Source organism: Puma concolor, chromosome A1 (assembly GCF_028749965.1).
Source record: "Puma concolor isolate L17-30 chromosome A1, mPumCon1.1.hap2, whole genome shotgun sequence".
Lineage (NCBI taxonomy): Eukaryota > Metazoa > Chordata > Mammalia > Carnivora > Felidae > Puma > Puma concolor.
Window position 1 is genome coordinate 131019932 of NC_141667.1, and position 26932 is coordinate 131046863.

General features: G+C 37.5%; 1 protein-coding gene across 3 annotated transcripts in view; it reads left to right on the plus strand.

The window, feature by feature from the left end:
- The window catches only part of AFF4 (ALF transcription elongation factor 4), a 100743-nt gene that overhangs the window by 9487 nt on the left and 64324 nt on the right, over positions 1 to 26932 (plus strand). Inside the window, exons 1-2 of one of the 3 annotated variants that reach the window (XM_086704199.1) lie at positions 13194 to 14782; positions 24193 to 24319. In XM_086704199.1, the coding sequence (XP_086560325.1) occupies positions 14679 to 14782; positions 24193 to 24319 (231 nt within the window). In that variant the 5' untranslated portion in view covers positions 13194 to 14678. Of the gene's footprint in view, positions 1 to 13193; positions 14783 to 24192; positions 24320 to 26932 lie in introns of those variants that run through there. The other 2 variants (XM_086704192.1, XM_025923630.2) reach the window with 2 other exon arrangements.

The following is a 26932-nucleotide window of genomic DNA, read 5'->3' on the forward strand; positions in this document are numbered from 1 at the left end:
AATACATAAAAAACAGATGTGGTCTGGGCATTGGCTTAGCTTGAGTTAGGGATTCAGACTTCACTGGTCACCTGTACCTTGAAGGTACAGTGAAGGGGGGCAAAAATTTCCAGAAAAGCTGGGGGAGAGGTAAGGCTGGAAGCTCATCACATAGTTTCTGTGAGTGTTCATCATGTACGAATTAATTCTTCTACTGCTTCTCAGTCAATCCCCTCACCCCCAAATCCTGCTCTTTTCCTTGCCTTGGGTAACGTACCACTGTCATCGCCTTTTCCAGAAACCTCCAAGTTGTCCTTGATTCCTCTGTTGTACTTCTCACATCTGGCTGGCCCCAAGAGTCTACTTCCTTAACATCTTTAAATTTAAATGCTTTCTCTATATTATCTGTATTCCTAGTATTACTGCCTTAATCCAGGTTTTCACTTTTCACTGAATATTGCAGCAACCTTCTCGTTTGCTTCCTGACTTCCCTCTAAACTATAAATCTGATTTTGTCCCTTAAAACTTTTTAGTTGTGTTTCATTTTTTGTACTGTTCTTCTAACTAGGGATTCTTCTGTAACATCTGAAGCACTGCTTTGTAGCCAGCTACTCCCTTGGGAGTTTGTTGCTGTGTTTAGATGTTGTTTATTACTGTGTTTGTGCCAAGTTATAATGCATTGTACTAATGATTTTTGTGGTGGTTCAGACAAGGAAAGAAGGTGAGTACAACTGGATCGTGTCATGGTAGGTTGTTAATTTAAGCAGGCCAAACCAGTAAGAACCCTGGCATAGTAGTTAGTGTCATGTCTTCACTGTGAGATGTATCTGGTGGATCCCATCTATGTAATTAATCAATATGAAAGAGTTTGTTTACAGTATAAGTGTTTTGTTCCAAATCTCAGCAGTCATTATACTACATACACATTTACTGTAGATTACAATTAAGTTACTTAAACGACAAATAAGATAGATTGCAAAAGTTAACAAGTGAGGACTCTTTATTTTATTCTTTTTTTTTTTTTTTTAAGTTTATTTATTTATTTTGAGAGAGAAAGGGAGAGAGGAAGTCCAAGCAGAGTCCTTGTCAGTGCAGAGTCTGATGCTGGGCTTAATCTCACAAATGGTAAGATTATGACCTGAGCTGAGATCCAGTTGGACACTTAACCGACTGAGCCACCTGGGTGCCCCAGCAAGTGAGGACTCTTTAAAATTTTTTTTAATGTTTTTTATTTATTCTAGAGAGAGAGAGAAAGAGAGTGAGAGACACGGAGCAGGAATTAGGGGAGGGGCAGAGTGAGAGAGGGGCACAAAATCTGAAGCAGGCTCCAGGCTCTGACCTGTCAGCACAGAGCCCGACGCGAGGCTCGAATTCACAAGCTTGAGATCGTGAACTGAGCCGAAGTTGGACACCTAACCAACTGAGCTACCCAGGTGCCCCTATTATTATTATTTTTTTAATTTTTAAAATGTTTTAAAATTGATGTTTAAGGACCTCTAGCTGGCATGGTAGTATATGGTTGTATTTCCCTAAACTAGCAACTATAAATACTTGGAATTATTAAATCCATTTAGTATAACATATTTATAAGCATTTCCTGTGTTAGTATTATCGAAGTCATATTGTAGAAGTGGTTTGTAAATATGAAACTAGACCTGAGATTACATATTTCTAGGATCGATTACAACATTGTTCGTGAATTATTATGAATACATCATAATCTTATATTAATGTTATTTTATTTAAAAAATGTTTTTAATGTTTATTTTTGAGAGAGAGAGCACAAGCCGGGGAGGGGCAGAGAGAAAGGGAGAATCTTGCAGAATCTGAAGCAGGCTTTAGGCTCTGAGCTGTTAGCACAGAGCCTCATACAGGATGTGAACCCAGGAACCTCAAGATCATGACCTGAGCTGAAGTAGGAGGCTTAGCTGACTGAGCCACCCAGGCGCCCCATGTTATGTTAATGTTACTTTAAATTATATTTTGTATTTAATTTTTAAAGTTGTTTCTGTTTTACAGTTAGGTAAAACTTAAGAGCTATAAATATAATGAGTTCATACCTAATTTTATGTTTTAGTATTTTTTTTAATGTAATAAAGTCGTCACTCAAGATCTGGGAGATTTCATTTTCTTTGCAGAGGTCTCTTTATATTTTCCAGATATGATAAACAATCCCACAGGTCTGGTCTGATTTCATGTATCTCTCCAGTCTTAACTTTTATTTTGTACTCCCCCAACCCTGTTTTCCACCTGTACTTGATACACCTGTATTCCCTGGTTGTGCTGTGCTCTCTCTTCTTGGCTGTTGCACTTGTTCTCTCTGCTTAGAACCAACCTCCGTCTTTTGCCTTCCTCCCTTTCCTTCCTCCTTCCCTACTGCCATCTTTCTCTAGTCTGGGTAGCTGCACCCAAATCTTGGAGATGAAGAGTACTTGTATTTATTTATTTTTTTTAAAATATTTTTTTAACGTTTATTCATTTTTAAGAGACAGAAACAGAGCGCGAATGGGGGAGGGGCAGAGAGAGAGAGGGAGACACAATCTCAAGCAGGCGCCAGGCTCTGAGCTGTCAGCACAGAGCCTAACGCGGGACTCAAACCCATGAATGGCGAGATCATGACCTGAGCCAAAGTTGGACACTTAACCTTAAGACTGAGTCACCCAGGCGCCCCAGAGTACTTTTATTTTTAATATCCTTAGCATTAGTGCAGTGTCTGGCACAGTATATGCTCTGGTTAAGTAATTGGTGAATGAACTAAGAGTGTTAACATTGTACCTTATGTGTTGTATAGGTCTATACTGAAAGATAGTTTTTAAAATGACAATTGTAAAACCTTCAAAATTCCTTCTGACTTTTGTCTGAATGTTACAAGTCTGAATTAGAAAATATTTTGAAAGTATGTTTACTCTTCTTACTTACAGTTTGATCTTTCAAAGTAAATATTCTTTGTGCCATGATAAATAACCCGTAACTTCTAAGTTATTATTAAAGAGTAGTAGCCTTAAATGGCCTTAACCTTCTTAAAGCAGTATTCCTGTTTACATTTAACTGGAAGCTTATTAACAGAATTTAGAGTTAATAAAGTGGGTTAAGTTACCAACTCTTGATTGTAGCTCAGGTCATGATCTCACTGTCATGGGATTGAGCCCTGCATCAGGCTCTGTACTGAGCTTGGAGCCTGCTTGAATCCCCTCTCTGTCTGTCTGTCTCTGCCCTTCTTCTGCTCAACTGCATGCTCTCTCTCTCTCAAAATAAATAAACTTAAAAAAAAAAAAAAAGAAACGGGGTACTTTGTTACCATCCGTTTTTTCACATATGCAAATGATGATGAAATTACTGAGAAATTCCTTTTAGTGTGCACTCCAAGGATCTTTTGCTGTATAATGTTGTTAAACTTTTGCTTAATGTGGTATATGCATTTTTAAGTAAAAAAATTGCTTTTATTTTGCAGTTTGGACTTGTATTCTTTTCTCTTGGCTTCCTCAGGTACTGCAAATGAAAGCAGTCTTACAGTGCTCTGTTGAACAGATCATTTCTTTCTGGATGTTGTAGACTGAAATACTCAGTTTTTACACCTTCCCACTTTGCCAAGTATGATTCTGAGATTTTACAGTCTAGCACTTACATTTGGTGAACATTTGAGAGTACAGGGTTTAAGTAAAAATAGAAATTGATCATTTCTGTATGGTTTTTTTCTTGAACATATGTTGTTTTACTTTTAGGTAAACTCTTGTAGAAAAATTGCTTTAAAAGCAACAGAGTTCATTTAATATCACTATTAATGCCTTTATTGGATTGATAATATATTGAATACGGTATAAAGAAGACCTACTCTCTTACTGTTATCAGATATAACTGAAAGTCTTAGGAAATAGGAGACTATCTGTGGATAGAAAATGATGGGCCACATCATATTTTGAAACCCAACTTTTAGTGAGTATTACCACTGACTCTTAGGGCAATAACACTACATTTGTGACCTTTATGAAACTCATCACGTGTTTTGAGTATGTCTCGTATGCCTGCCACTGTGTTAATCACCATAGGGGTTAAAGAGTAAGTGAAATGATGTTTATGTGGGTCTTACTCTCTAGAGGCTTATAATAAGGAGGTGAGTAGGGAGAGTCCCTAGAATATCAGTAAATAATCCTAATGTAATGCAAGTCTTAAGTGCCAGATGAGATACAAAGAAATTATTTGGAAAGTAAGTGATTTTAGTGACAGAGGAATCTTGGAGGGCTTTTTGGAGGAAGTGGGGTATGCAGTGAACTTTGAAATGGATGTGTTTAGAAATGGGGAGAAGGAAGGATATTCTAAGTAGAGGGACTAGTTTTTGAGTAAATATGTAGATCTGGACGTGTGTAGGTTATTTTTAGGCTCAGATAAACCCTGAAGGTTTTATAGAAATAGGTAAGAATTTAAAAAGCTGTGGACAGTTTTAAATCCTGGGATGAGAATTTAGGATTAGGATTTTCCATAGAGCTTGGAGTTTTTGATTTTTAAGCAGAAGAATGTTTTAAGTACTTCTGTTTCATAAAAATATGAAAGTAATTATCAACTCATATATTACAGAAGTTTCCAATAGGAGACCTTAGTGGGTTTTAGATATTGCATGCTTTGAAAGCAAGAAACTGAATCAAAAGATTTTTCTCCTTTTTTTTTTTAATTTTCATTTTTTTTTTAAAGTTTATTTTGAGAGAGACAGAAACAGCAGGAGACGGGCAGAGACAGAGAGAGAGAGAGAGAGAGAATGAATCCCAAGCAGGCTCCATGCTGTCAGCACAGTCCTATTGCAGGGATCAAACTCACAAGCCATGAGATCACAATCCAAGCTGAAGCCAAGATTGGACGCTTAACCAACTGAGGCACCTAGGTGCCCCAAGATTGTTTTCTTTCTAAAAGGAACTGTAAACTTTGACTTTTAACCATTGTTTCCACCCATTCATTCATCTTTAAAGATGAAAATAGACTTCTCAATTTATTTGTCCATATGCTTTTAGAATTTGGTAGTAACTTTTTGAGAGAAGTTTAAACTAGTTAAATTTGGTTTACATATTTCTCAAGTATTAGTAAAAGCCCAAGAAATATAATTTTACTTGGTTTTGGTTCTGAAAATGGTTTTGGTGTGTAAAACTGTGCAGGACTACTGGGAGAAGGAGCATTTTAGGATTATTATTGAGAGAAATATCTAGAAGGAAGCAGCTGGTTATAAGTAATATGAATAGTCATATTCTTATGTTCACATTTAAGTGTTGAGCATACTTGTGTGTGTAATAAACATTTCTTGAATTGAGACTTAAAATTATCTAGATTTAAAAAAAAAAAAAAATCTTTAAGTAGGCACCACTCCCAGTGTGGGGTTTGAACTCACAACCCTGAGATGAAGAGTCGCATGTTTTACCAGTTGAGCCAGCCAGTTGCCCCTGTCTAGTATTTTAAAAAGAATACATTTATCAGTAACCCACTTGGAAAATACTGTTTCAAATGACTTCTTGAACAATTGAATGTGTGTGTAATGACATAATAAACATTGGTTGTGGTATTGTTTGCCCTCTAAGATGAGGAAATAAAGTTTTGCTTTATTAGGAAAAGCTTCATAGAGAAAGTGAATTGAGTTATAGTCATAGAATCAGAGTTGTATAGCTTGGCAGATAAGTAAAGACATGTGTTTCAATTCTGATCTAAAATAATTAATGCATACGTTAAGTGTCTGCTAAATTAAAATGTTGCAGATGGTGTCTGATTTTAGTGTAATATGAGTCTTAATTATTCCAGTTTTGAAATACTGGGATTTTGTGATGTTAGGTGAAGAATCTCATGATCTCTAAGTATTATTTTATAGTGAGATAATTGCTCCTTTCTAACCAGGCCCTGAAGTTCATTAGTTTACTTACTGAAGTGATTGTCCACTAGGTTATGTTCTAGGTATGCAAGGCTGAACAAAACAGACAACATTCTCTGATCATGACCTAGTGGGAGAGGAAATATTAATGAACATCAAAAGAAGTGTATACTTAATTATAATTAGGTACTCTGAGGGAAAATGGAATTGTCTACATGAATTTCCTAATGCTGAAAAAAGCACCACAAGTTCAAGAAGCTAAAAAAAGAAAAGATGATTGGTGGGCACTGGGAAGGGAGGTTATTCATAAGATATAAAATAAATCTGATGAGATAGATGGGAGTCACGTCAAGTATGAAGTTACATCATTGCTTTGTAGGCCATTTCAGGACCTTAAAGTTTTTCCTAAGGTAAATGGAAAGCTTACTAAAATTTTTAAAGCAGAGGTTGGGTGATATGATCCGGTTTGTGTTTTAAAAAGATCACTTTGGAGGCACCTGGATGGTTTGGTGGTTGAGCTTCTGACTCTTTTTTCTTTTCTTTTTTTTAATGTTTATTTATTTATCTTGAGAGAGAAAGAAAGAGAGGGAAAGTGAGTGTGAGCTCATGATAGGACTCTCTGGGGAGATGGGGAGGGACAGAGAGAGAGGGAGAGAGAGAATCTCATAAACTATGAGATCATAACCTGAGCCAAAACCAAAAGTTGGATGCTTAAATGACTGAGCCACCCGCGTGCCCCTTGAGCATCCCAGTCTTGATTTTGGCTTAGGTCATGATCCTAGGGTCATGGAATTGAGCTCCACGTTGGGCTCTTCTGAGTGTGGAGCCCACTCAAGATTCTCTCTGTTCCTCTGTCCCTCTCCCCCACTCGTGTTCTCTCTCTCTCTCTCTCTCTCTCTCTTTCTGTCTCTCTCTCAAATTAAAAAAAAAAAAAAAGCTACTTCCTTTTCCTCTAAAAAAAAATTAGATCACTTTGCTGTATGAAATATGGATTAGAAAACAAGGGAACCAGGAATCCAATTGTAACATTTGTTCAAGGAGATAAAGTAATAGCTTGTTTTGACTAGTAGCTGAGCAGAAAGAAGTGAACAGATAAATTAAAAATATATTTTGGGAGGCTGTGGTTATGGGTTGGTTGTGAAGAGAGGTTAAAGGGAGGATTGAACAAGAGCAGTTGGTTGATAGGATTAGGATTACTGGAGCAGGAGTTCCTGGCAGTAGGGAAAAACAGATTAAGGAATCAATTCGGGATGTATTTAAGATTGAGATCCCTCAAAGAACATGATCAACGATGTTCTCTATCTCAAAGAGAAAAATTTGATAATGGTGCATATTTGGGTATTTGTATTGTAGGTATATAGGTGGTTTTTTTGTTTTTTTAAGTTTGTTTATTTTAAGAGAAAGAGAGAGAGGGACAGAGAATCCCATGCAGGGTCTGCACTGTCAGCATGGAGCCTGACACTGGGTTCCATCCCACACACCTTGAGACCATGACTTAAGGTCAAGAGTCAAATGCTTAAACCACTGAGCCACCCAGGTGCCCCTGTGTACACATAGTATTTTAAGTCATGAGAATGTAAGGAGAGAATGTAGACTGAATCAGAATAAGACCCATGGCTGAGCACAGAGAAGCATCAGACTTCTAAGAAGTCTGGTAGGTAAAATGGGAGGAGACCGAGGTGGTGGGAAAACTGTGAGGGCTGGAGTTGCAGAAACCAAAAGTATATTAAGGAGGAGGGAGCCTGTATGTTGATGTCCTGCATTTGACGTTGTGGTCAAAGTTGAGTGAGCTCCAGAGGTGTCCGGAGGGATTCCAGTATTTGCTGTAGTAACCTCATCAACCTGCCAAGACAGTGAATATTCGACTTCCACTTGAACTAAATCAGTTTAGATATAAGAAATTTGCCATATGACATCATAGGTGAAGAAACATACGATATATTTTGGAAATACCGATCTATTCATTAAATCTGACTGGGGACACACCTGCAACTAGAGGAACAGCTTGCGTGATCTGTGAAGATTTCTTTGATGCCTAGAATGTGTGTGATCACCTTTCAGGATTCAGTGTTTATAACAGATAACCTGGTGGTTTTGTACTGTAATGCCAATAGGGCATTTCAGAAGGTGGACACAAAAAAAGAAGGAAGAACAGTTGAAGCTTCTCAAGGAGAAACATGGAATCAACACAGATGAACAAAATAAACATTTTCTGCATTTTCATGTTGGACTAAAACCTATAAATGACCACCGTCACCCTTTTTTTTTTGTTTTTAATTAATACTGAATGTTGTGGTTTCTTGAGATTCAAAATGACATGCTTGAAATTTTGATACATGTTATGTTGATACATGTTAGAATTATTATGTGAATAAACTTGCAGCTTTTTGTTAAAAAAAATATATTAAGGAGCCATTAGTGGCTGGATGTGTTGAATGGTAGGTCAACTAAGATGATTAAGTGTCTGTTGGATTTAGTAATATGCAAATCACTAGTGATCTTGGCAAAGTGGAGTGTGGGAAGTTGAAAACAGAATGTTGGGAAGTTGGAAACAATAGAAGGTTGATAGTGATTGGATATGTTTTGGAAAACAATTTGTCTGTATCTACTAAAATTGAAGATATCATGGGCTCCTGCGTGGCTCCGTCAGTCAAGCATTTGACTCTTGGTTTTTGCTCAGGTCATGGTCTCACAGTTTGTGGGTTCAAGGCCTGCATTGGGCTTTTTACGATCAGCACAGAGTCTGCTTTGGATCTTCTATCTCGCTTGTGCACATGCTCTCTCAAAACTAAACAAACATTAAAAAAAAAAACATTGAAGATGCTTGCATCCTAGAAATTCCACTTGTAGGTGTCTATTCTAGAAAAGCTTTCACTCATTGGCGTAAGAGAAATGCAAAAAAAATGATCACTACAGCTCTGTGTTGGCAGAAAAAGGGGAAACTAAATATCCATCAACTGGACAGTGGTAAGTTGTGTGAATACACCTTGGTGAAAATAAATGTACTATAGTAACATGTATCAACATGGATTAACCTCATAACATAATGCTGAGAATTAGAAAGCCTCAGTCTTGGGGCGCCTGGGTGGCGCAGTCGGTTAAGCGTCCGACTTCAGCCAGGTCACGATCTCACGGTCCGTGAGTTCGAGCCCCGTCTCGGGCTCTGGGCTGATGGCTCGGAGCCTGGAGCCTGTTTCCGATTCTGTGTCTCCCTCTCTCTCTGCCCCTCCCCCTTTCATGCTCTGTCTCTCTCTGTCGCAAAAATAAATAAACGTTGAAAAAAAAAATTTAAAAAAAAGAAAGCCTCAGTCTTTAGAATATACCCTTTTTAAATGTTGAAAAATATGCAAAACAGTGTTAAGGATATATACATAAGTTATAAAAATATAAGAGGAATTTATGGGAATGATTATCACCAAAATCAGAATAGTGGCTCTCACTTGTAAGGTGGAGTGAGTACAAGAGATGTGATCCAAGGATGGTATACAATAGCCTTTCACTCTATTGGCAATGCTGTATTTCCTGAGGTGGTTCATGACTAACACAAGTGTTTATTGCTTCTTACCCTATTTCAGGTAACTTTTTATGACATGAATGGTTGCAGAGGAAGTAGACAAACACCAAGAGTCCTTTTGAGAAGTTTGGCCATGAACGAAAATAGAGAAGAGAAAAGATAGAATGGTAGCTGGAGAGAAAGATGGGATCAAGGAAGCCTTTTTCTTTTTCTTTCTTTTTAAGTTTATTTGTTTTTAGAGTGGGAGAGCATGAGCAGGGGAGGGGTGGAGAGAGAGAATCCCAAGCAGGTTCTGCGCTGACAGTGCAGAGCCTGATGGAGGGCGCGAACTCACGAACTGACTCACAAACTGTGAGGTCAAGACCTGAGCTGAAATCAAGAGTCAGAGACTTAACCGATGGAGCCACCCAGGCACCCTGAGTCTGTTTCTTTTTTTGAAGAAGAATTTGATCTCAAGGTTCGTGAGTTCAACCCCTGTCAGGCTTTACACTGGCACCGTGGGATCGTGGCCTCTCTCTCTGCCCCTCCCCCACTTGGGTGCACGCTCCCTCCCTTTCTCTCTCTCTCTCTCTCTCTCTCAAGTGTATATAAACTTTTTAAATAAAGGAAGAATATGCTTGGATGCTGGTAGAAAGGATTCATTAGAGAGGGAGAAGTTGAAGTTGCTAGAGAGAAGTCAGTAACTGATAAAGGTCTAGAACGTAGTAAAATGGACATACTTGTTCTTTCACAGGAAAGAGATACTTTTTCTTTTTTACCCAGAGGAAATAAGAGAATGGATTCAGATGCTGGTAGTTTGAAAGCTCATGGTTGATTTATGAGAAAATTTCTGTCTCTTGTTTAATTTTCTGTTTTTAATCTCTGTTCACTAAGACAAGGCCATTTGTGGGATGCAAGTTAGGAGAGAGAGTCCTAGGACTCCATGAAAATACTTGTGAGAAGTAGGAAAGAACATTCATCTGTGAAAACTAGTAAGATTTTGGGAATTTTGGAGGGCCTAGTTGAGAGTGAGTTATGAAAAATGATTAAGAAATTCTGCTTATGTATAAAGATACAACGAAGAAAGCACAACCAGAATGGAGTTATCTTTGCTTCCGTGTTTTTCATGGCAGTATTTTGAACCTAAAGGCTGTAGAAGTCTTATTTCTGACTGTGGGGCAAGATCCTTCTCTGCAAAATACTGTTTTGGGACCTGATGGTTTGTTACTATCGGCTTTGCTCTCCAGGTGTACAATATTTGTTTCCCTACCTTTTAGGAAATAACCTCTTCGGATTCTCACAGAGAAATCCTGCCAAAGGAGGCCAAGGGAGATTTCAGTACACATGAGGCTTTTTGCTTTAATACAGTGCATTGTGATAAAATTACAGTTTAATAGCATTTGTTGTAAACTGGATTCTAAAATGATCATGCTCTTAGCTCTAGTCTCATTTAGATTTTTAGAGTTTAAATAATTTAATAATCTGGTAGTTGAACAGCTCCGTTTGTCAGCAGTATAGATGTTCTGAGACAATAATTGAAAAAAACATGGTAGTAGGTTCTGAACATCATTTGAAAGAGGCAAGTTAAAGGTCACATTTTGCTTTTAATCTTTTTAAATTTTAAATTTGAAACGTTCTAAGACTGCATGTGTTTATTAAAATATTATAGAAGGTGGCTTTCTGCTTCATTGGGAACGCACGTTAAACCTTTTTTTTACTGTGTGCTTATTGTAATTTTTTTATTGTGGAAAAATATCCATAACATAAAAGTTACTGGTCATTTTAAGTGTGTAGCTCAATGGCATTAAGTATATTCACAGTATTGTGAAACCATCACCATTGTCTGTTTACAGGTCTTTTTCATCATCCCAAACAAAAACTGTATACCCATTAAACATAATTCCCATTCCTCCTTATCCCTAGCCCCTGGCAACCACAATTCTCCTTTCTCTTTCTGTGAATTTTCTGTGCACCTCATATAAGTGGGATCATACACTATTTGTCTTTTTGTGACTGTCCCATTTCACTTTGCGAAATATCCTCAAGGTTCATCCATGTTGTAGCACATCAAAATTTCATTCTTTTTTAAGGCCAAATAATATTACATTGCATATATATGCAACATTTTGTTTATCCACTCATCTTTTGATAGACACTTGTGTTGCTTCTACCTTTTGACTGTTGTGGATAATGGGGCTATGAGCATTGGTGTACCGGAGTCCCTGCTTTCAGTTCTTTTGGGTATAGACATAGTATAATTGCTGGATCACATGAAATTCTTTTATGCTTTTTGAGTAACCACCAAACTGTTTTCCACTCCATCTGCACCATTTTACATTTCCATCAGCAGTGAATGCTCAAGCATTCTAATTTCTCAACTTTCTTAACAGCAGTTTTTGTTTGTTTGTTTGTTTTGGTAATAGCCCTCCTAATGAGTGGTGAAGTGGTATCTCATTGTGGTTTTGATTTATGTTTCCCTAATGACTAATGATGTTGAGCGTCTTTTCATATATTGCTCATTTAAAATTTTTTAAAAATGTTTTTATTTATTTTTGAGAGTGAGAGAGAGGAAGACAGTGTGAACGGGAGAGGGTCAGAGAGAGACGGAGACACTGAGTCAGGCTTCAGGCTCCGAGCTGTCAGCACAGAGCCCAATACAGGGCTTGAACTCAAGGGCCATGAGATCATGACCTGAACCGAAGTTGGACGCTTAACTGACCGAGCCACCCAGGTGCCACTGTTGGTCATATTTTATTTCTCTTTTCTCTTTTAAAATTTTGTTTCCAGTGTAGGTAACAAAGTATTAATTATTTATTGGCCATTTTAATATCTTCTTTGGAGAAATATTTAAGTCCTTTGCCCATTTTTCAATTGAGTTGTCTTGGCACTCTTAATGAGAATCAGTTATAAATGTAATGTGTTTCTGGACTCTCAGTTCTATTTATTTGATTTATAGGTTTGTAGTAAGTTTTGAAATTGGAAAGTGTTTGTGACTTCCAGCTTGCTCTTTTGCAAGATTGTTTTGTCTGTTCGGGATCCTTTATATTTCCATATGAATTTTAGAATCAGATTGTCAACTTCTGCAAAGAAGTCGGCTGGGGTATTGATAACTGTGTTGAATCTGTAGAGGAGTTTAGGGAGTATGTCCATCTTAATAGTTAAATCTTCCAATCCACAAATATGAGATGTCTTTCCATTTCTTTAGGTCTTCTTTCATTTCTTTCAATAACATTTTATAGTTTTCAGAGCATGTTTTCTTGTTTTTTGTTAAATTTATTTCTGAGTATTTTATTCCTAGTGACAATACTGCATGTGAGAAGAAAGTATATTCTATTATTGAGTGGAGTGTTTTATATGTATCTGTTAGGACTAGTTGGCTTATTGTATTGTGTTCAAGTTCATTGTATCAAATCCTGAGAGACTGTAATGTTTGTCCTTATTTATATTCTTTATCTCTTTAACACCAGATTATTTTAATGGTAGGAGACCTCAGTTGTTTGTGATAGGGAAAAGGCAGTTTAAGCAGAAAGTTGGAGGCCTCTGTTATTTAAGGAAATGCACTGGCCTACAGACCATCAGTAGTAAGTCCACAGATACAGAGGAACACTTGAGAAATGAGAGTAATCAAGGATCCTTTTCAAGCTGTTAATATTCCATTATTTTTTTTTTAAAACAGCTTTATAGCATAAAATTCACTTAAAATTTTTTTTTTAACATTTATTCATCTTTGAGAGACAGAGAGAGACAGAGCGTGAATGGGGGAGGAACAGAGAGAGAGGGAGACACAGAATCTGAAGCAGGCTCCAGGCTCTGAGCTGTCAGCACAGAGCCCAATGCGGGACCGAAGTCACTGACGAGATCATGACCTGAGCCAAAGTCGGAAGCTTAACCGACTGAGCCACCAAGGCGCCCCATAAAATTCACTTTTTAAGGGTACAATTGAACAGTTTTTAAATCAGTTTATAGAGTGTGCAGCCCTCATCACAGTTTAATTGTAGAACATTTCCATCACCCCAAAACGATCTCTTATGCTCACTTGGAGTCACCCTTCATTTTTTGTTTTATCCTTTATTCTTGTGTAATGGTAAATGCTCAGATACATTCAAATGCTTCTCTCATCTAATTATTATCATCAGAGTAGTATGGGCATTTTATAAAAGATAAAACTGAAATTTAGGGAGGTTACTGAACCTAAAATGTATGTCTCATATATAATCAGAAATAACAATCATTTATCTTTACGTATCTCATGTATTAAATTACCATGCCTCAACTGTTTATAGCTCAGTTGAAGTTTGGAACTTAGATTACTTTAAGGTATTTAAGGAATTAGTTAATAGGTAATTGCCTATGTTGGTTTTTGCTTACTAGACATTTTTGAGAATCTTTATTAGCAAGGATACCACTCTACATCTAGATTATCAAATAGTCCTTGCTTATAACTAAACGACAGATATCACTTGACAATTTGAGGTACTGTGCATTGGGAGATAAAGGGTCCTGTTGAAAATTGATAACCTTTGCCTTTCCCGTGATGATTATAGAAAAATAAGGGAGGACTTCTTTTTGGCTCCAAAATATTCATCCAGTAAATAGTTATTACATACATGCCTGAGTTATTCTTCATACTCTTCTGATACTGTTATTCTTTTTTTTTTAATGTTTATTTATTTTCAGAAAGAGAGTGCAAGTGAGAGAGCACTCGCGCGCACAAGCAGAGGAGGGCCAGAGAGTGAGGAGAGAGAGAATCCCAAGCAGGCTTCATACTGTCAGCACACAGCCCGACATGTAGGGCTTGATCTCACATACTGTGAGAACAGGACCTGAACTGAAATGAAGAGTCAGACATTTAACACACTGAGCCACCCAGGTGCCCCTGAGATTGCTATTCTTAATCTGTCATTGCCCTTCTTTTTTCCCAAGAGGTCCTAAGAATCTTCAGAGAAATATGAATGTCTGAGAGGTGACCTCTTTCTAATTTGCATGGTTCCTCTCTAAATACAGTTTGACTTGACTGGGGCTGCTAGTGGTGGATGAGTCTTTTGTAACAAGTGAAGTGGGTGGCGGGGGCTGCCAGTCAAAGCCAACTGTTTCCTTCCTTAAGTCCTCCAATCCTATGTTGTCCATAGTTGAACTCATTTTTGGTCTCTTTGGATACTGGATAAGTGAGAATTAAGATCTAGATAGCATAATATCTGTAGTATAGGAATTTAAAATTATTTATTTAGCTTAATTATAGTTACCCCACAGAAATAAAGAATGGAAAACTCCAGAGAGGCTGAGCATTTCCAGATCAAGATGAAAGAAGGAAGCAGAAACAAGTCCAGAGAGTACTGACAAATTTCTGCAACTGCAGTGCAGTTTATGTATTGTGAAGAGATTGAAAAGAGTTTAGGCATAACCTGCCAGTACAGTTTGGTGGTGATATTGGAGGAGGAGGCAGAAGACTTGAAGTGGTACTCAGTAGAGTGAGGATGCACACGTCAGTATAAGATTTAATCCTAACCGGGGCGCCTGGGTGGCTCATGCGGTTAAGTGTGACACTTCAGCTCAGGTCATGATCTCATGGTTTGTGAGTTCGATCCCCGCATTGGGCTCTGTGTGGACAGCTCAGAGCCTGGAGCCTGCTTCGGATTCTGTGTCTCTTCTCTCTGTTCCTCCCCGACTTGCACTCTGTCTCTCTCTCTCTCTCTCAAAAATAAATAAAGATTAAAAAAAATTAAAAAAAAATGATTTAATCCTAACCTGGTATTCCTCAGTTAAGATATGTGACAAATTGAGAAAGCATTGTTATCACATAATTAAAAGACTGTCACTTTAATAGGAAAATGGACAAAAGACATGAATAGGCAGTTCACAAAAGAAGAAGTATAATGGCTAACACACAAAAAAGTACAACCTAGCTATCAGAGAAATTCGGTAGAATGCAGTTGACTGTAAGATGGCCAAGAACTGGGGGCGCCTGGGTGGCGCAGTCGGTTAAGCGTCCGACTTCAGCCAGGTCACGATCTCGCGGTCCGTGAGTTCGAGCCCCGCGTCGGGCTCTGGGCTGATGGCTCGGAGCCTGGAGCCTGTTTCCGATTCTGTGTCTCCCTCTCTCTCTGCCCCTCCCCCGTTCATGCTCTGTCTCTCTCTGTCCCAAAAATAAATAAACGTTGAAAAAAAAATTAAAAAAAAAAAAAAAAAAAGATGGCCAAGAACTGTATGTGTCGTTCTCCGTTTTATCCCTAGCTTCTAGCCCAGTGCCTAGCAATAATGGATAGGCTCATGTATTTTATGAATGAATGAAATAAACAAATGAAATTGGATTTTTTCCCTCTTAGATTGGTGACACAGTTTAAAAAGACTCATGCCCTAGGATTGAGAATGGCATGATTAAATGGCAGTCTCATTATTTTGTTGGTAGGCAGTCCATTGATTCAGTCTTTTTTTTTTTATCTTTATTTATTTATTTTTTTTTAAATTTTTTTTTATTTAAAAAAATTTTTTTTAACATTTATTTATTTTTGAGACAGAGAGAGACAGAGCATGAACGGGGGAGGGGCAGAGAGAGAGGGAGACACAGAATCGGAAGCAGGCTCCAGGCTCCGAGCCATCGGCCCAGAGCCCGATGCGGGGCTTGAACCCACGGACTGCGAGATCGTGACCTGAGCTGAAGTCGGACACTTAACCGACTGAGCCACCCAGGCGCCCCTAATCTTTATTTATTTTTGAGAGGGAGACAGAATGTGAGCAGGAGCAGAGAGAGAGGGAGACACAGACTCCAAAGTAGGCTCCAGGCTCTGAGCTGTCAGCACAGAGCGCGATGCAGGGCTTGAACTCACAAACCGTGAGGTCATGACCTGAGCCGAAGTCAGACCCTTGGCTGACTGAGTCACCCAGGCGCCCCTAATTTTTTTTTTAATTTTTAAAATATTTACTTATTATTGAGAAACAGACAGAGCATGAGCATGGGAGGAGCAGAGAGAGGGGGAGACACAGAATCCGAAGCAGGCTCCAGGCTCTGAGCTGTCAGCACAGAGCCTGACACAGGGCTCGAACTCACAAACTGCGAGATCATGACCTGAGTGGAAGTCGGACGCCTTACCCACTGAGCCACCCAGGTATCCCTTTTTTAAATTTTTTAATGTTTATTATTTATTTTTGAGAGTGAGAGAGCACACAAGCGGGGGAGGGGCAGAGAGAGAGGGAGAAACAGAATCTGAAGCAGGCTCTAGGCTCCGAGCTGTCAGCACAGAGCCCGATGCGGGGCTCAAACCCACAAACCTTGAGATCATGACCTGAGCCAAAGTTGGACACTTCACTGACTGAGCCACCCAGGCATCCTTGTTTGTTTGTTTGTTTGTTTTTGGTGTGTGTGTGTGTTTTTTTTTTTTTAATTTTTTTTTTCAACGTTTATTTATTTTTGGGACAGAGAGAGACAGAGCATGAAGGGGGGAGGGGCAGAGAGAGAGGGAGTCACAGAATCAGAAGCAGGCTCCAGGCTCTGAGCCATCAGCCCAGAGCCTGACGCGGGGCTCGAACTCACGGACCGCGAGATCGTGACCTGGCTGAAGTCGGACGCTTAACCGACTGCGCCACCCAGACGCCCCTGGTGTGTGTGTGTTTTAATGTTTTATTTTGGAGAGAGAGAGAGAGAGAGAGAGAGGGAATGCATGGAGAGGGTAGAGAGAGGGGGACAGAGGATCTGAAGTGGGCTCTGCTCTGACAGCGGTGAGCCTGATGTGGGGCTTGAACTCATGGACCACAAGATCATGACCTGGGCTGAAGTTGGGTGCTCAACTGACTGGGCCACCCAGGTGTCCCCGATTCATTCATTTTGGAAAGCACTTTAGTGATATAAATTAAAAGCGATATAGCATGTACCCTCACAATAGTTTCACATACATACACATTCACTGTAATGTCTGAAATACTAAATTCTGGATATAGGCCAACAATCTATCAGGGGCTTTCTGGTTAAACAAATACTATACAGTCAATAAAAGAATGAAAATTCATATGTATTGATGTGGAACTATGTTCATTGTTTACTAAATAAGAATCGTGTGTGTAATAATTTCTTCATGTGTATGATTGTATGTGGCTCCTCACAGTATTATTTCAGGAAAGTGAAATTGTTGATGACTTTTAATTTCTAATTTATATTAAGTTTTGAGCAAAGAGTATTTGAGCAAACAGTATTGCTTTTGTAATTGGAGAAACAAAACCATCAAGGTTTATCTCTTTTGAAAATGTGTAGGTGGAAGAATATTCTTTATTCATGTTTATATGAACAGCCAAAACATTTGCTGAGGACCAATAAAGAAGAGATAGCTAAATAGGAAGACATCCTATGTTTTATATACGAAAACTGTATATTCACATTTCAGTGTCCTGGTGTTTAGCTTGTGAGAATATTAGTTGTTACATTCTGATGTTAGTCGAGTTAGTTGAATCTAATTCTTATGGATATACTCAACACCTAACAATTCTAGTTTACCCTGAACAAAGAATGATCAGTCATACTATACGTTGTGTCGCATCTATGTATTCTCACAAAGCAGCAATTATGGAAATTCCTCCAAGTTCATTGGCAAAGACCTGCCTCATTTGTTTATTATTAAAAAACTGTGGTTTAACTATTTAGTTAACCATTTTTTCTCTTTTTGGTCATTTCGTTATTTTCAGTTGTTTTACCATTAACAGAAGTGCTTCACTAAACATCTTTGTAGCTTATGGCTGTACTGCTAATTCTGTGGGTTATATCCCCACAAGTAAGGTTGCTTGATTAAAGGGTTTATTTTTTCTGAGTTTGAAACATCACTTTACCATTTTAATGACTGTGTCATTTTAGAAAAATACTTGGCTCTTGTTAGTAAATAGAAGATTTTATTTAAAAAAAATTTTGTTTTCAACGTTTTTTTATTTATTTTTGGGACAGAGAGAGACAGAGCATGAACAGGGGAGGGGCAGAGAGAGAGGGAGACACAGAATCGGAAACAGGCTCCAGGCTCCGAGCCATCAGCCCAGAGCCCGACGCGGGGCTCGAACTCATGGACTGCGAGATCGTGACCTGGCTGAAGTCGGACGCTTAACCGACTGCGCCACCCAGGCGCCCCAAGAAGATTTTAAATAAAACATTCTTTTCTCATTGGATTGGATTTTTTAACTGTTAATATCTGATGTATCTTTGAGTTTATTTCTGGGTTTTGTTTTGCAGAGCAGTTAGTTCATTTCTGTGTACTACAATGCTGTTTTGATAATGGTGATGACTTTATAGTAAGTTTTACTATCTACTGTGACAAATTCTTCTTGTTCTCTATCCAGTACTAAGTATATAATAGATGCTTGTGTATTTATTAAGTTAATAAATAGATTTAATAAATAATAGATATTAATGTTTAATATTAATATCTTAATGTTTAATATTAATATCTTGTTTTAGGTTGGCACCCTTGTTACTTTAGGGGAACTGAAAGTTGGCATGTTCGTAGTGTCCCCTGTTAGTCAAGAATGCTATTACACTTTCTCAAGTGTAATAAACAGTGACATAGAGGACGAGTTGAGGAGATTTGGATGATCATTTTGAACTTGGAAATATGAAGCGGGGGGGGGCACATGTTAGACATGAGAGAAATACTTTTTTTTTTATATTATATGAAATTTATTGTCAAATTAGTTTCCATACAACACCCAGTGCTCATCCCAAAAGATGCCCTCTTCAAAGCCTATCACCTCCCCTCCCCTCCGTCCCGCCCCCCATCAACCCTCAGTTTGTTCTCAGTTTTTAAGAGTCTCTTATGCTTTGGCTCTCTCTCCCACTCTGACCTCTTTTTTTTCTTTTTTTTCCCTTCCCCCTCCCCCATGGGTTTCTGTTAAGTTTCTCAGGATCTACATAAGAGTGAAAACATATGGTATCTGTCTTTGAGAGAAATACTTTAATCTTTAGAGAAGAGACAGTTTGATAGTAAATTCCAAGGGTGAAAATGCTGGAAAGTACCCTTAGTGCTCTCCTGTATAAACTTTATCACTCTTTTCCTTCTATGTTTTATTTTAAAAAATTTCAGGGGTGCCTGGGTGGCTTAGTCTGTTAAGTGTCCAACCCTTAATTTCAAGTCAGGTCATGATCTCATGGTTTGTAAGATTGAGCCCCTCATCAGGCTCTGCACTGACAGCGTAGAGCTTGCTTGGGATTCTCTCTCTCTCAAAATAAATAAACATTAAAGGAAATTTCAAACCTATATAATAAAGTATAACATATGTCTGTATTCCCTTGATCTAGATGTACCAGTTGTCAGTATTTTTACTGTAATTGCCGATCCTGCTCTACTGTTCAGTTCTTGTCTGTTTTTCCCTCCTGCCCTCCCTCCCTCCTTTCTTCCACCCTCCCTGTGTGCATGTACGCTTGCATACACACATACACAAACTTTCTCTCACTCATTCACTCTCTACACATGCTAGATCTATATTTAGATGGGTGCTAAACCATTTTAGACTTGCAGACACGATGATGACATTTCACCCACATATGCTGTGTACGTCCTAAGAACCAAGGACATTCTCTTACATTACTAAATACAATATTCATAGTTCAAAAACTGAACATTGATAGGATTATCTGAAATACTGTTCATACTCAAATTTCCCAATAATGTCCTTCACAACCATTTTTCTCTCCCCAGAACTAGTGTCTAGGAAATGAAGAATCACATACAGCCTTTAGTTGTTGTGTCTCCTTGAATATAGAAGAGTATAAAAGTAACCCCAGCCTCTTTTTGTGTTTCTTTTCATGATACTGACATCTTTGAAGAGTCCAGGCCAATTTTGCAGAATTATTCTCAACTTAAGTTTTGTCTGCTTGTTCCTGATTAGATTCAGGTTAAATTTTTAGCAGAAAGAATACCTAGGTAGTGATATGTCTTTAGTGCCTCATTTAGTGCCACACATGATGTTATTTTATCCCATTATTGATAATGTTAACTCTGATTTACTTGATTAAGGGTATTGTTTACTTCTCTATATTAAAAATTTTTTTTCCAATTAATGGTCTATGGGGTCATACTGAATATTCTATTCCCCCCAATTTTTTCCCCAGTGGTTTTAGCATCCACTGATGGTTGTTTTGTTTTTTTGAGAGAGAGCACACATGCGTGTGCAAGCAGGGGAGGAGCAGAAGGAGTGGGAGAGAGAAAATCTTAAGCAGGGCTCAATCCCACAACTGTGAGATCATAACCTGAGCCAAAATCAAGAGTGAGATGCACAACCTACTGAGCCCCCCAGGTGCGCACCTATTGGTGATTTTGGTCTCAATTATTACTTCAGTGTTCACAAAAAAAGTGATTTTCTAATTCTTTTATTTCTTCTATATTGATTAGTTGACATTGTTCTATAAAGAAGGCATTTACTCCCTGCTTTATTTCTCGTTCTTTTATTTTTTGCTATTATTACTGTAGACTGAGGGATTCTTTTGTTGTTGTTGTTCATTTGCTTATATTCCATTTTTGTCTTTATTTTGATGCTCATGTTTCTAAATCTGACTGATGGGAGCACCTTCTGGCTGCTTCTCATGCCCTTTTCATATGTCCCCATCTGTTTTTGTGCATTTTCTTGCTGTTAAAACAAGATATTTTAAGGTCTGTTTGTACTTTATCTGCTGTAGCCTTGGAATGAGCTATTTCTCCAAGAAGTCTTGTTCCATTTTCTTAGGAAATGATATTAGAAATCAGAATTTGGGTACTGAAGGTGCTTCTTTTTTCTGGGATGTCAGTGCTCACAGACGCTTTCAGTGAACAGAGCTGGAGACCCTCTCAATAGACAAGCAGGCAGGCAGGCAGGCAGATAGATATAGATACAGATTTTTAAAATAAAAGCCTGTGTTCATTGTAGTGCTACTAGTTCCTAGTCCTCAAAGGTTCTTTTTCTTTTTATTCCTTTCTATATTTATAATCTCTCTTCTTTCATAGTAACATGCCTGGATCCCTAGAAGTCTTGGTATATTTACTCATTTGCTCAATCTTGAAACAATGAATGCTATATCATAGAATGCTGTTTGAAATAAACATATCAACTTAACATAAGTACTTGATAGGTACTTAAGAACAGTTTACCTTAAGCAATTAAAAAATTTAGAGAACTCTCCTTTCTTCTTGCTATTATGCTTTTAAAAATTATTTTATCTGGTAGTCCCACAGATTTTCTTTTGATGTAGCAATTTGCTAATTTTAACAATACTTTTTCATTCTGGTAGTTGCAAATCTCCTGAGGGATATGCTATATAATAGCTTGCCTGTGCAGCAGAGATATACTTCTAATTGACTTATATTTAAATTTCATGTTAATTTTAAGGGAGCTCAGATTACTGGAATTATTGTTTGTGGGAAACTTTATCTTAGGCAGAGGTATTGATGTTCAAAAACACAGGAACAAATGTGGATCCAATAAATTAGATGTGAAAGTAAGGCTGATCAGAAAAAAATTTGAGGGAATCTGGGTGGCTCAGTCACTTAAGCGTCTGACTCTTGGTTTTGGTTCAGGTCATGATCTTGCGGTTTGTGTGTTCGAGCCCTACGTTGGACTCTGTGCTGACATCATGGAGCCTGCTAGCAATTCTCTCTCTCCCCCTCTCTTTCTGCCCCTTCCCTGCTTGCTCTCTCTGTCTCTCTCAAAATAAATAAACTGTTAAAAAAGTTAAAAAAAATTAGAGAATAAGAGCTATAACTGGGATATTAGTTCTTATAAGCAATCATTTAATTTTGTTCTGCTTCTTGGCAGTCTTATTAAAAGGGAATATTCAGTTGGATGACTTACATTGTTTAAGAAAACATTTTTGTATTGGATTATTGGAGGACTTTTATTGTGGGAATCATGTCTATTTGTGTAATAAATGTACAGGTGTTTTTTGCATGATTATTTTAGCACTTTAATTAAATCATGGTTTAGGGAAGGCATTTCTTTTTTTAAAAAAATATTTCAGGAATTGAATTCAGGAAGTGTAAGGAAATTAGTATTTAACACATTCCCTAGACTCTTAGGATACAGATCACTTCATATGCTGTAGCACCATATGAAGAGGTGTAAAGGTTTATAGCGTTGTCTCTGAAACCTGATTGTTAGTGATATACACTTATTAATTGGTTCAAGTGTATTGTAGAATAATATTATGTTCTTCGGTTTCGCTCTCTGAATACTGAAGTGTAGATGTTTTCTGGTATTTATTAAAGAAAGAATCAAATACTTTTTGTGGTTCTGTATGGTACTAAGTACCAGGGAGACCAAAGAAAGCACATATTACTTCAGTACCTCAAAATAGCTTATATTCTTGTCTAAGTTTATTAGAATATTGTACACATAGAAACACCTTAATACACATTTCGAGCATTTAGAATATTTTTTTGAACATTAATTTACTTTGATACTAAATTGTGCCAATCACAAAGTTTTATTTTTGCATGTTTACTTGCACTGTTCTGACCACTTATAAAAATCTTCAAGAATATATTGGTTTTGCTGTCCATTCTAATTTTACAATTATAATTTATTTCCCATCTTGATTTACTTCAATTTTCTGATTAGATTAGATTTATGAAGTATAAGGCTAGAAAGGCTCTACACATACCATCTGGTTTTTCCCTTTGGTGTCTTCCAGGATTCCCTACTCCCTTTAAATAAAACCAGGATAGCTGATTTACTCTATCCCCAGGGAAGAATGTTGCAGAGTCTCTGGTAATACCTTGTCCCGGGGCTCAGCATCTTTTACGTTGTTAACCAAAAGTCCCTGCTGCTATAAATAACGACATTTAGTTAACTAAGCAAGCAAATGGCAAGAAACAAGGGAGAGGCAAATATCTCTGAAAGAGAACCTAAGAAACAACAGATAATGTGTACCCATTTACAAAATTTTAATTCATCTTTTGTTTTGTTCCTAGTGAAAATACAAAATGCTGTAATGTTTATAGAAATGACCCCCTCATTTTCCCCTCCACTCCAAAAGACTGACTCTTTTTCAGTACAATTTCGACTACTATTACTAACCCAAGTTATTTTTAGATTCTATTGCTGAAAGCCTCAGTTTTGCCATTTATTGAGGTATTTTTTTTTTAACAATTATTTTTGAGAGACAGAAACAGAGCATGAGCAGGGGAGGGGCAGAAAGAGAGGGAGACATAGAATCTGAAGCAGGCTCCAGGCTCTGAGCTGTCAACACAGAGCCCGATGCGGGGCTCGAACTCACAAATTGTGAGATCATGACCTGAGTCGAAGTTGGACGCTTAACCAACTTAGCCACCCAGTGCCCCTGCCATTTATTGAGGTATTAATTGAAATATTAATGTATTTAGAGCAGAAATGTCGTTTTTTAGGGAATCTAGAGCAACAGCAAAGCGAGGTCAAACTGTCATAAGGATGGACACCAAGGAAGCTGTGTTTGAGACAAAAAGGAATCAAGATAAGGAGATGCAAAGTAGAGAAAAGCACTGGATACCTGGGAGAAGGGAGTGGTAGGTGGGAGTGGGTTGTGTGCCTCTAATGGTAAAGAATAGTTAGATTTCTGAAGAGGAAGCCATGAAAGGCTTATAGGAAATGCTAAGGATTTGGGTTTAAGTACTACCTTCCATAAGTTTTAGCTGACTTTTAGCTAGCTGAGTTCTTTAAAAATTGATGAGGTTAAATGTTTCAATGGGGTGGATCCTAATACTCTGGGCTAGTGTTTCCTGTCTCGATAGCTATGCAAGACACTTGGTATTAGTAAAACCATTACCAGTACCCAGCTTCAGCACTAATGCCTGTTATTACTTGGAACTTGAAAGGGAATCTCTGATTGAAGCTTTAAACTCACAAAGTGAGTACAGAACATTTAATTTTTCTTTTTGTAATACAAAGATTGTGTTTCTCTTCTTAGCAACATGAACCGTGAAGACCGAAATGTGCTGCGTATGAAAGAACGGGAAAGGCGGAATCAGGAAATTCAGCAGGGCGAAGACGCCTTCCCACCTAGCTCTCCTCTCTTTGCTGAGCCATACAAAGTTGTAAGTTGTCCTTTGAATGTTCCCCCCCGCCAGTAGTGTGACAGTTTTCCTTTGAAGAAAGTGTTTAAAATTGAATTTTTATAGTAGGAAAGAGTTACTAATATGTATACCATTTAACATTTTTTCCTTTCCTCTAAATCAGAATGTCCTTTTTGGGGATAAACTTGTCATTGGAGTATAACATGCAGAAAGGTACACAAAACAAGTGTTTTAGCTGAAAGAATTTTCACAACATGAACACTCTTATATAATCAGTATCTAGATCAAGAAACAGTATTGTTAGCATCCTAAAGTTGTCCTCAAACCCATACCTCCTTCCATCTCCCCTTTGCTATCTCATAGTCTTAAATGTGGTCTGGATTAACTCAAGCATTTATCTCTATATTCTTGGCTTTACCACTAACCCTGGGCAGACATTTCACCTTTCTGAATTAAATTAATATTTTGTAAATGGGTACGCGTCATCTGCTGTTTCCTAGGTTCTTTGGGTATAACATCAATCAAAGACACTTATTTCAGATATTCTTTGTGTCTGTCTTGTTTCTTGCCATTTGCTTACTTATTTAACTAAGTATCAATGACTATTAGTATGTTTGAATAAATGTGTTTTCACTATCAGTCTGGTTCCTTTTTCTGTTACCGTATACTAAGTTATCTTTCTTTTTTATGTGGTTAATTACCAGATTCCAATTTACGTTAAAAGCATGTTGTCAGAGACGTTCAATAAATTGAACCAATTGCTATTTTTATAGCTATCATCGTACTTGATTTGGGATTGCATAAAACAGTACATATCACTTCTGATTGACTCTAACATAGCTGTAGTGGCCATAAATGTCTCTAATACTTGATTTGCCTTTGGCTTTCATTTGATCTAGCCTTACATTTTTAAAGGCTTAGGCTATGTATGGTGGCTGTAATAGTATATATTGTCACAGTAATGACCATTGTGGGTTTGCAGTATGAGATTGAGAGTGTATTAAACTCTTTTTTCTGATGAAATATAAATATAACACATAGTTTGACTTTGTTCTTAAAACATTTGGTGTTTGTAGAAGCCATTTATGAGATCTGTAGAAGCCATTTTTTTAGTTTTTAAGGTTATACTGACATCATTTATGAGTGTGACACAAAACCTGGGGTTTGGAATTAGAGATTAAAGACATTTTGGAAAAAACAAGAGATTGGTCCAGAATCTTCAAATCATACTACCATTTATTTTATAATTACAATGTAATGAATTGGATTTGATTCCTGATCTCGATGCTGTCTATATATTTGCCTTTCTTGTTTAATAGGAGTCAGACTGATTTTCACATAATCTAAAGTTATTATCAATTCATGCCAATCTCAAAATAAATAGTAGTGGTTGATTTCTTCTTTAATGTAATCAGTAAGCTTACTCTCATTCTTGTGTATGAACGTGAATGAGTCCTAAAGCTTGTAGACCTCTTGGACTTTATTATCTAAGAATGATTTTAGTATTAATTTTAAGTGTTTATGTATTTATTTTGAGAGAGAGAGAGAGAGAGAGAGAGAGCGCGTGCACCTGCAGGCAGAGTAGGGACAGAGAAAGAGGGGGAGAGAGATAATCTCAAGCAGGCTCCACACAGCACAGAGCCTGAGGTGGGGCTCGATCTCCTGAACTGTGAGATCATGACTTGAGCTGAAATCAAGAGTTGGATGCTCAACTGACTAAGCCACCCAGGTGTCCCTCCAAGAATGATTTTCAAAACTTGAAGTGTGTACCATTGACTTCAAAACTTGTGTTTGTTGGTCAGAATTAATAGAATTAATATTTGAAACTTTATCAATGGCTTTTCCATTCTTAATTTTTTTGTTGACTTTTGTTAGTCACAGTAACAGAAGAAATTAAAATTTTTAAAAATGTCAGTTGGATATAACTCATTTCATTAAATTTTTGTTTCTCTTTCTAACTGTAACGTTGAACTCTTAAGTAATACAATGTTTTCCTAGATTGCTAAAATAATGAGTGTTGGCTCAGCAGCTGACCTAGAACTGAATGACATAAAGGCACATTACTTTTCAAAAGATGTTTACTACTATTCCAATATATTTATTGGTGAAATTTGGATTTTTTTCCCTTCTGGAATTTTTTCTACATATTTCTCAGTGTCCTTTATTTTTATTTATTTATTTATTTATTTATTTATTTATTTATTTTTATTTATTTTTTTTCAGTATATGAAATTTATTGTCAAATTGGTTTCTGTACAACACCCAGTGCTCATCCCAAAAGGTGCCCACCTCAATACCCATCAGCCACCCTCCCCTCCCTCCCACCCCCCATCAACCCTCAGTTTGTTCTCAGTTTTTATGAGTCTCTTATGCTTTGGCTTCCTCCCACTCTAACTTCTTTTTTTTTTTTTTTTTTCCCTTCCCCTCCCCCATGGGTTTCTGTTAAGTTTCTCAGGATCCACATAAGAGTGAAACCATATGGTATCTGTCTTTCTCTGTATGGCTTATTTCACTTAGCATCACACTCTCCAGATCCATCCACGTTGCTACAAAGGGCCGTATTTCATTCTTTCTCGTTGCCATGTAGTTCTCCATTGTGTATATAAACCACAATTTCTTTATCTGTTCATCAGT